The 11,496-nt window shown below is 35.7% G+C and overlaps 1 protein-coding gene across 1 annotated transcript in view; it reads right to left on the bottom strand.

Annotated features, from left to right (window-relative positions):
• LOC107592738 (dual specificity protein phosphatase CDC14A-like) overlaps positions 1-11,496 on the bottom strand; it is a 45,883-nt gene that overhangs the window by 28,459 nt on the left and 5,928 nt on the right. The window contains exons 5-7 of the mRNA XM_016282291.1: positions 10,985-11,077; positions 5,883-5,962; positions 2,993-3,059 (exon numbers count right to left, since the gene is read on the bottom strand). Of these exons, the coding sequence (XP_016137777.1) occupies positions 2,993-3,059; positions 5,883-5,962; positions 10,985-11,077 (240 nt within the window). The remainder of the gene's footprint in view (positions 1-2,992; positions 3,060-5,882; positions 5,963-10,984; positions 11,078-11,496) is intronic.

The raw sequence follows: 11,496 nt of genomic DNA, 5'->3' as shown, positions 1-11,496 counted from the left end.
ACCTGTATGTATGTATGTATGTATGTATGTATATTATATATATATATATATATATATATATATATATATATGATTTTTGTTATAAGAAAAAAGTTATTAAACCTGTTTTTATATATATATATATATTAGGGATGCACCGATAGTGATATTAATCTTTGTTAAAAAAAATCCCACTCTTAGTTAGTGTTGCTTTCGTCAATGAAAATTATGACTAAATATTGTCGTCAACGAACCTTTATCACGTGACGAAAATGAGACTACACGCAACGTAAATGCTGGTCATGTGACGATGACTAATTAAATGTGTATAATGCAATATTGTTGACGAATAAAAACGAGACTAAATGTGGTTTACAAAATAAAAACTATGCTAAAATGTCTCTTCATTTTTGTTGACCAGAACGAGACGCAACTAAATGTTATAACGTTATTTCGTCTCGTTTAGTCGCGTTATTATTATTATTTTGCAGTATTTCTGTTTCCTGTGTCTGACTTCAGGGGCTGCATCAGGTCGCACTGCACAGACGCAGGCAACGTCACTTCCTCAAGCCCCACTCACGGCATTATTTAGATCAGTGTTTCTCAACCGGGGTGCCGCGTAAAAAATCCTTTTTTAATATTTTTAAATTGCTAAAATGTTCAAAAAAGCATCTATTATATAATATCCATTTCTGATGTCGCCAATAATTAGAGATGCACTGAAATTCCGGCTGCCGAAAATTAGTTCACCGCTCAGGATTCACTGTCACGTGGGGTGATGCTCTGTGTATTATCCCGCTCTATGCGTGTGTGTGCTCCGCTCAGTCGCTCACGGCCCATGTGAGTGCTCCACTCATATACCGTTCATGCTCATCGGAACAGCAAAGTCCACTCAAAAATTGAGCCGACAGGAAACATCTGTATTGTTCTGTCTGCAATAGCCCTACTGTGCTGTAACATGGTGTGGTAAATGGGCAACTCTGGTAACACTGCCCTCTCATTCATTGATCTGCTAACCGTTATGCTCATGTGTCCTCTGATAATAATAACTTTCTAGGATTAAATAATATTTGGATAATTGGTAAAAAAAAAATAAAAAAATTTAAATCTCTTAATAGGCCTATTCATTTCATTTGTTAGACCTACCCGAAAAACTAAAAAGCTATTTATTTCATTTGTAGGCCTATCATGATTTTTTTAATTTGTGCTATAATTAGTCATTTCTTTATTTGTTCTTATTTTATTATTAACTGCTTAGCCTCCTTGTCATTTTTTATTCAATTCAAAGTTTTAAATCAAACTATCTCATGCTACTGCTATAAAATTACCCCACTGTAAAATCAAAAATACACTGAGTGAGCAAAACTTTGTTTAATTACCATTATAACTAGCTATCTCACAATGTTTACATATGAATAAAAGCCTACATTAAAATCTGTCATATAAATTGGTCTCTTCATTAGAAATTAGCCTACTGATTGCCACCATTGAAATGGGTTTGGCTAAAAGAAAATTTTGGTTTCGTCTATACTACTAGGTACTTATACTATATTGACTGGGTTAAATAGAATTGCATTTCTAAAAAGAGATGAAAATACAATTTTCATTTAGTGCACATGAAGATGGTGCTCAGAGCACGGGAGTTATTTTTGCCGCTTTATAGGCCTTGAACGGTTAAATACACACTTGTTTGTGTCATTTCATTTAAACTAAAATGTCATCAGTTTTCGTCGACTAAAACTTGACTAGACTAAAAAGAGTATGAACGTGGCTAAAACTAATAAAAACTAAAATGACAGCTTCACACAAAGACTAGACTAAAACTCTAATTAAAACAGGCCGCCAAAAACAACACATCACGTGCATTTTGATATTTCATATTAAAATGGGGTTTACATGCATGCGTCAGTCATTTATGTATGGAAATGTACTCTCCTTGCACACACTCACAAAATATCCACATTTGATTTAATTGACAAAACAATAACTTTTATCAAAAATGATCATTCATATTTTTTCAAGTTCAGCACCTTACACTAACAGAAAAAAGTCTAACAAATACAAACAAACACGCCTCACAGTTGCAATGTATTGCTTTATATTTAGCATGACGTATTAAATGTACTGTATGTAACCGTTTATCTTAAGCAGTTTGTACCAAAATCTGCAAAGACTCGAATAATTGAAAAGAGTATGAACGTGGCTAAAACTAATAAAAACTAAAATGACAGCTTCACACAAAGACTAGACTAAAACTCTAATTAAAACAGACCACCAAAAACAACACTACTCTTAGTTCATGTTAGCTCATTAAATAACACAGTTGCAGCTTTTGATTTTAACAACAGAAGAATTTTTCATTTGCAGTTCATGTTAACTAATGAAGCCCTAATGTAAAGTGTGCCCAAACAATAAAGAATCAAAACACTTTCAAACAATATCTAGGGCATGTTGTAGTCCAGATTAAAATGTAAAAAAGTTTGAAAATACATAGCCTATTAAATCTAAATAATTTAAGTATTTGGTGCTGTGATGAACACACAAATATCGAATACACAAATCTGAATGGCTATTTAAATAATTTAAACCCGCTTCAGAAACAGAAAGTAGTGCAGCTGCTTTGTTTACAGGGTTTACTGGGTAACACTGCATTTCTGCTGTTTAGCGCCATCTGCTGTCAGAGAGTGAAAGTGTTTTCATCCGCCATGCGCTTCTCATCCGTGCTTGTTTACATCAGAATGTGCATGTATCTGTGACACAGCATACAGCGGTGTTGTGCATTGTGACCAGTTGATGGGAAAAGTATTCTTAAAATGTATTAAAAATTCGGAATAATTCGTAATAAATAATTATTGTCGGTATTTTGAAGTGCCCACGACAACAATATCGTGCATATTAATTATCCTGATATATCGCATTACCAAATACCGGCACATACATACATACATATATATATATATATATAAAATGGTGGGGTTAAAACATTTGTATAGGACTATAGTGTACATCTCACCTTCCTAATGCCTTGCAAGCAGTCGAGAACTGTCAGGTTGTATGTGCAATTCCCAAATGAAGCATCCCTGAAAGAGAAACGAGAAGGCATGTTAAAATTGCGTGGGTGTATTTACACAAAATACAATCTAACAAAAAAAAAAAACACCCACAGGAATATCAAGTCATGTTATGCACAAAGAACGGGAACATAGACACTGATTTCAAACCATTGCTCTCAGGTGGTCTGCTTTCATCCAGAGTAAACCATTACCTGCCTATGAATACAAGTAACTGGGTCAGGGCCTTTGTGTTTGGATGTGGGAGTGAAGGTAAAGTGACAGGCGAGACTGTGTTGGCTTTTGTCATGTGTTTGTGAAGAAAGAAAACCTTGCTGTGGTGAGTGTACATGTGGGAATCCAGCAACACGATGGATTACATCTACAAAGTCAAGGCAAAATTAATGTCATGGACAAGAATGTTTTGAACACTTTCAATTCAGGTTTGTTTGTGTATCTATAATGATGTCATTGGGTCAAGGGAAGCCAGGGTTGTAATGAAATGCCTAATGCCTCAGAAACTAAAAGGGGCCAATACACCATCCCTTGCTGAACGCACGTCAAGGAACAGGTTCTTTGTGTCCGCTTTAATTGAGTTTTGCATTATGCATGCGCTTAATTCGCTCTTTATGATGCAGGCTGGGTTGCATAAAAAGTGGGTCAGTGTTCTGCTGGGATCCTTTCAGAAGTCTCCCAGAGTGCCTCAATGGAAAGTATCAGGCTCCATTTACCCACACAAACATCACGTACTCGCATATGCAATCCCATAACTCCCAGAAGAGGGCATGGAGGTCTTGTGTATTGGTCCACTGCTTCAAGGTAACAAAAATCATTAGACATGATAGGTCTATCATTAGTAGGTTTATTTCTTTAAAGTACAATGAATGATTTTTTTTCTTCTTTTTTTTAAGTTATATTGTTGGGTTTATGCCTTTATTATTGATAGGACAGTGACGATACGACAGGAAAGCATAGGGCAGAGAGAGGGGAACTCAGGTCGCCGCAAGGCTATCAGCGCCGACTAATGAATAGTTTTCAAAGCAATGTTTCCATTTTAAGTTCCTCAGTATTCCCCTTGAAACAAAGTATGGTTAAAGTGCCTTGCTCAAGGAAAAAATGTGATGGATTTGAACTTTTTGGTTACTAGCCCAAATGTTTAACCACAACAAGGTTGTAGCACCACCAACTCAAATATGAAGAAAAACACTAACAAGCACAGTCATCTTTAAAAACAAAAAGAAAAGGGAGACAAGATGAAAACCCAGGCAAGTTTCCAACAGAGCTTTGCAGAAAAATTTTTGTTCACACAATTATCTGTACCAGCGGGATCCAAGAAATGTTTGAAGATACAGCTGGAGATTTTCCGACCAGTCAGTGGCTCATTCATCTTCCTTCCCACAGCACAGAGAAATGTTGAGCCAATCGATTTGGCTGTAGAAACACAGCGGCTTACTGGCACCAATTATAGACTTACATCCTGAGGATTATGTAATGTCTCACCTCCGGGAGTGGAGGTCAGGAGTTAGACAAACCTCATTTAAAACAGCACATTTTTGTCCATTTTTAATTTACAAATTGGACATTCAATAGATGCTTTCATTCAAGGCGACTTGCAAGGACAGTCCACTACGGAGTAACCAAAGGTCAAGTGCCTTGCACAGGGGCACATTGGTTTTGCCCCTTGTGCGGTCTGGAACTTTCGGCGATCAGCCCAAAACTCAAATCTCTAGACTAAACAACGTGACTGATAGTTTTGACTGAACAGGCAATTACTTTAATAAAACAACGAGAGAGAAAATCTCTCACTTGATACATTTTTTAAAAATTATTAATTAAAAGATACTTAATGTTATATTAACATTTTAAAAATATTCAAAATTAAATATTTAAGGCCAAATTGTACTTTTATTACATATGATATATATTTTTAAATGTATTATATACATACTTTTTTTTTGCATGCTAACCACCAAGCCATGACTAACTCTTTTTTTTCCTTTCTCCCACTGCAATCCTACCTATTTATTTTAATCACCTTTTAAACATTATACTGTATGGGAGCACTACTAATAAATCACCACTAGAGTCTAGTGATTCAATCTCAACAGTAACACCTTCCAATAAAAAAAAGTTACACAAAAGTACAAGTGAACACCTATTACTCTCATTTTAAAATGACAACACTATTATACAACAAGATGACCCATTCACAACAGAATTGTCCCTTTCTCTACCCATTCACAAATCTGACAGAGTAGTCTATAGTCTAGTCTAGAACCTGCCACAGATGGTTTTCCTCCAACTCAAGGGCCTTACGTTTGTCCTGCTCAGCCTTGCGTATGACCATCAGCTCAAAGGTTTTAGTGTCCTGTCCTTTGCAACAGTTTGGAACCGAGTCCAGAATTCAGCTCAAGAAAAGAGATTACATGAGTGCGCTGACCCAGCCGTACGTTGTAATCCCAAATTAAAGGCCAGAGATGTCGACCCGCAGAGGCAAAATAATCTAATCCCGCTGCAATTATGAGCATCACTATATAGATGCACGACAACAACTATCTGGCCTGTCAGCTTCATGGCTTGCAAAACGTTTGTGCTGTTTTTCCACTTTGCTTGTTGATTTATCTGGGCAAAAGAAGTTTATCTCATTAAAAACCCTGTGAGCCACAGGAGAGACAATATTTCATGCAAAATCAGATTAGAGTGCAGTGTGCAATAAGCAAGGGAGAGAGAGAGGAAAGTGGGAGAAATTAGGCAAAATATATATTAGCAAAGGTTTGACAACAACAGACATTTTTTGTATTTTTTTTTTCAAATCCATTTTGCAAAAGATGTGGATATGTGGTGGGTGCTTACCTGAAGGGAAGATATGAGGCATTGGAGCCGGAAATAAGGGCTCTATAGGCTTCCTCTGGTGTTTTCTTTAGGTAAATCACCTGAGACGGGAAACATGAACAGGAAATTACATTAGTGCACCAGCAAAGCAACTGAATGCTAGGTACTAATTCTATAGGCTTTAACATAAGTGTTGTTAGTGTTAACAAATAAAAATTATTTCTGGCAATTGTTGGCCAAATAATTATTTTGGTAAAAAATTTCGGTAGTAACTGTAATAACTGAAAATGCTGAAATAAAATTCAATGAACAAATGAAAATTAGAAATGTTGCAGTGGAAACAAACTGAAATTACTCAAACTAAAATAATAATGAAAACTGAAAATGTACAAATAAAAAAATATAAGCCCACTTAAAATATTAGTAAATATTATAATTGTATTTAAATCATATTAAAATGACAAGTTTGAGCACAGACTTTAAACACAGTACTTATTAGTGAACCGTTTCATTTAGATGGTTTACAATTGGATTAACTGATTGGGAAAAAAATTATTGGTTAGAAACAATTCATTTCTAGATACTCCGTTTTTCTGGTTTTAGTCAATGAAAATATCCTTTAAATTTAGCCAGTATTTCATCATTTTAGTCCAGTTCACTGGCTGAAATGAAAATATTTTAGTCAACAATCGTGCAAAATAATTTTTCTTGTAAAATCTGTTAATCACAATCTGATTTCCAGAAAGAACACTTTGTACACAAATGGGACACCACTACTTCCTAGCCCCCTATTCAATCTTTTTCCTCTCCACGTCTGTCCGTGTTCCTCTTTATCCCATACACAAATGCACTTTCAGGAAAGTGATGTTCAGGCAGAATGTGTCACACAGATGAGATGTTGTGGCTCAGCACAATGGGGCCCTTCTCAAGATGGGACGACTTGTCACGGCACAGTGCAGCAGTCGCACACACAGACTTGCTGAAGCGACGAGTTTTAGCGGTCATCTACTCCCTACATCCACATCAGTCCCTCTTGACATCATGGAAAAGGACTCTATAATAAGAACTCCGCTCACTCCTTCAACATTTTTGTGGCTTGATGTCAGAATGCAGCAGTATGGTGTCAACACAGAAAAGAAACGTATGTGAACCGCGCCAAAGCCCAACATGAATTAAACAAAGAAAAAGGCGTAGCTCAACTCAAAAATGAAAATTCTGTAATTTACTCACACTCAGTTCTTTCTGAAGTTCTTTCTGAATGTTATTTTGTCAATGGAAGAAAAATGAAAAATGCTCGCTCTTTTCCATGCAATTACAAAAAACTGAGTGTGAAGCTTCAAAACAGAGGCACAAAAACATTAAAATATTAAATTTTCAGCGAAAAATTTCCTTTATGAACAAATCATTCATACCAGTTTTGTGAACTACAAGCGATTTACTGAAATGATTCAGCTAAAAAGAATGATTCATCCACAAATCTGACATAGCTACTTCTCTTATAATTGTAATTTTCTGTAAATAAGGAGTAATCTTTTCTGTAAATAATAAATTGTACCTGCCTATAAGTCACACAGTCAAAATTGCATTATAGCAAACATAAGTTGCATCGACGTAATGTAAAATACCGGTTCATTAATGAATTTGATTGTTTACAAACAATAAATACACTATAAACACTCCATAACCAATCCACTAAATAAATAAAAAAAAACAGGAATGTACAGGAAAGTATAACGCAAACAAATTACAGTGACATTTATTTAAAACAACATTTATTAGAAACGCCAAGCCTAAATGAATTTACTAAACAAAACAAGCCTAAATTAAAACTACAACTACCGGCATGTGGGAAATGCACTATATTCGCCACAAATCCAAATGTGTTTTGCGTTATTTGTACTATAAATTGCAGCATGTTTGATTTTCATTGATGTTTATTTTTTGCTATAACTAGTAAAGTGGAAGAGATGATGGGTTCATGTGTCACTTGAACTGAGGTGTTTCAGTGATCTGTCACGAGTCACGACACATAAAAAAGCAACAAAACAGTATTTACTGTTTGAATTTGTTTAAAAATGCCAAAATTTGTAAGCGGAGAATTTGATTCACACTAAAAATAACCTGCTCTTTCTTGTCTGTTGGCGCGTTGTCAGTTTACTCTTTGCGCTGCGATGGATTTTTCACTGCGTGAGAGCGGCATGGCTTGCCAACTGCATGGAAAAGAGCATCCCGCACACTCTTCAAAATAACTTTTTTGTTCTACAAAAAAAAAAATAATAAAATTTGGTTGAACAAAACTTTAAGATCTCCAGTACTTGACGACACTAGCACTTGACCTCACTCCTAGTTCGTGTTTTGCTTTTGAAGGCTGTGTCTGTTCTGCAGGAGGCCAGAGCTTTATAATTTGTGCACGAGCTCATGAAATATGCACTGGCCAAACAATTAGCTGGACAGTTCAGCAGATTAAGTTCAATCCCGTGAGAAGGGTCAGCGTTTGTTTATTTGTGTTGTGCCCTACTGTCCCATGCGACTCAGATGGATGATCTTAGCCCAGCTGTTCAACCAGTACAAATAATCTCCTTCATATGATAAAACTGGGTCGTCTACTGCAGGGCAGATCAGCAGCAAACATCTGCGCTTGCCAGAGGAGCACATCCCACACAAGCCTGGATCAATAAAAACCTACTTACAGAAGATTCACTCCAAGAGCAGATGGGCAAGACCATGAAGAGCAGAAACAAGGTTTTATGTAATTTGGAAATGATTACGGTAGTATATGAGAGAATTATTTAAAACACAAACTTTATTGAGTCTATAAGAGAGAATCTGCAAGATTTGATGGCCGTCTCCAGAGGTTGGGTTTTTGAAGGAAGCTAAAATGAGTTTCCATTTAAGGCAACTAAATTAAGACCGGGATCAAGGTTCAAACTAAATTTAGACTGGGAGGGTAAATGTGACCATTCCTAGTAGACAGATTTTGAGGAAGTACACCAACTTTGAGGGATATTTGCAAGATAATTAGAATTGCAAAGACAAAAATGAAAGCAGCCCACATTTTCTGTAGATTCTTTGTCAGGTTTACCTCACAATCTTTTGAATGCCGTACACTCTCATTTCAAGTTCATCAAACTTAGTGTCAAATTATATAATTATATGAAAGTTTTATATACATTTTTCCCCAAAATATACTTACATATGCATAACTTGTTTTATCCCAACTGTAAATTGGGTTGTGAATTGCATGTGATGTTTTATGGATAAATCATTATTATGAATGTAGACTTATGTAAAATCGTGAATTCTGACTGTTCACACTGAAATCATATTGTGGGGAAAAATATATATAAATTAAAGTGAGTCAGACCCAAATAAAAAAATGTCAGATTTAATGTACGTAACTGGTCAAAAGTTCGGAATAATTAAGGTTTTTCTAATGTTTTTCAAATTAATTATTCTCACCAAAGCTGCATTAGTTGTGAATTGCATGTGATGTTTTATGGATAAATCATTATTATGAATGTAGACTTATGTAAAATCGTGAATTCTGACTGTTCACACTGAAATCATATTGTGGGAAAAAATATATATAAATTAAAGTGAGTCAGACCCAAATAAAAAAATGTCAGATTTAATGTACGTAACTGGTCAAAAGTTCGGAATATTTAAGGTTTTTCTAATGTTTTTCAAATTAATTATTCTCACCAAAGCTGCATTTATTTGATCAAAAATACAGCAAAAACAGTAATAATGTGAATAAAAATAATAATAAAAATTATTACAACTTAAAATAAATGTTTTGTATTTGAAAAAAATGTAAAATACAATTTATTCCTGTGATGCAAAGCTGCATTTTCAGCCATTACTCCAGTCTTCAGTGTCACATGATCCTTTAGAAAGCATCTTTCAAAAACATTTAAAATCTTAATTATTCCAAACGTTTGACCTGTAGTTTTGAATACTTAATTATTTTTTTTTGCAAAATAAGACAAATTAAATATATAAGGGAACCAAAAACATCCCAAAATAATGGAAAGTTGAGTCGCAGCTACAAACATCCAGCACAGGATTTATGGTGGCACGCAGCCATTGCATCATAGTCCAAAAACAGATTATACAAAAAAACAGATTATAACTCGTCATGGCCCTCATCCAAAAAAAAGCAAGGGAACATCAGATCCCCCCCTCTTCGAATAGACCAGAATCAGGTAAAAAAAGATGTTGATATTGTATAACACTACCACCCTTTTCAGTTCCCTAATATTTGAAATTGGAGTTCTAGTAGGACTGAGTTAACAATTGCTTCTTTGAAGGAAACTGGAGAAGCATCTCTCATACCACTTCCTGTCCATGTTGCCATTTAGGACTCATCAATATTCATGAGGAAAGACGTGTTCTTAACTCCCAGAGCTTATCTCATAGTGTGAGACAGTAGCTGCTTTGTCAGTACAAATCAGCACAAATAAACTGAATACACGTGAGTAGATGTGCATGCTTGATTATTTGCAGATCAAGCTATGAATATTATGGGGGAAAAAATGGTGCCATGACCCTGTAAAACTGAGCAGTCATTTAAAAGAAGGGCTTATCAAAATGGTACACTGACCCACATTACAACTGGCACCTGTGCCTTTGACAAAGCCAATGGTGCCATCTGAGCAATAAATCTGCCCAGACCGGAGTCCTTCCTTAAGAGCGCCAGGAACAGGAAGAGTGGAGATGTCCAATGGCGCAATCAGCTGGCATATCATACGGCCATAGCGTTTCACAAGGACCGGTGTGTACATTGTGGTCTACATGAATGAATGCAGTGGAACAGGACAAACTGGCACGCGAGCCAGTCAAGGACATAGTTATTGTGCTGCCACAACGCGGGGGACGCACCAGTCAGTTAGCAATCTGTCGCGGTCTCTGAGGGGGAGTCTGGAATGAGGACACTGGCAAACATCCGAGAAGACTTTGTATGACAAATGAATTTGAGGTCGATGTGGGAGGATTGTTGGTTTTAATGGAAACAGCTGAGTGGTTATTTTGCAGGGCCATGACAGATTCTGCCCTGGATGCGAATCTTCGAGACCGGTGAAAGCAATTAATGACAGTGACAGAAACAGAAGTGAGATACTCACAGCATAAGCACCAATGAGCACAGCAGCGTTAGCCCTTTTGCGCTGGTCGAAGCTGGTGTAGTGCACAATCCTCTTTCTGGTCAGTGTAAACGACTGGAAAGAAAAATAAATGCATTGCAATCAAAGTTCGAGAATACTTTTTAAATACGCAATTTATTTTGGATAGCTTGGATTACATCAGTTGTTCAATGCAGTTTTTATTGAACTTATCTGTTGTAAGTTTTTAACAAAAACAACATGTACATTAATCATTAAACGTTTTGCAATTTAAGTACTAAACAGCATCAATGGCATTTTAAAGAAACAAAACTGTAACTTGAGAAAAAAAACTGCATTAATCACTACAATGTTAAAACATGATTTTAAAACAATGTTAAGAGATTAATGGACTTTTTTTCCCACTAAACTTTTTTTATTTATCATTTTAACAAACACCAAGTTTAGTCAACAACATTTTGTTTTATCTGTCTTTTAAAATGTGACATTTGCCATTTAATTTCTTTAAAATGCTA

Source organism: Sinocyclocheilus grahami, unplaced genomic scaffold (genome assembly GCF_001515645.1).
Source record: "Sinocyclocheilus grahami isolate Dianchi unplaced genomic scaffold, SAMN03320097.WGS_v1.1 scaffold157.1, whole genome shotgun sequence".
Lineage (NCBI taxonomy): Eukaryota > Metazoa > Chordata > Actinopteri > Cypriniformes > Cyprinidae > Sinocyclocheilus > Sinocyclocheilus grahami.
This window is presented reverse-complemented; position numbering and strand designations above follow the sequence as displayed.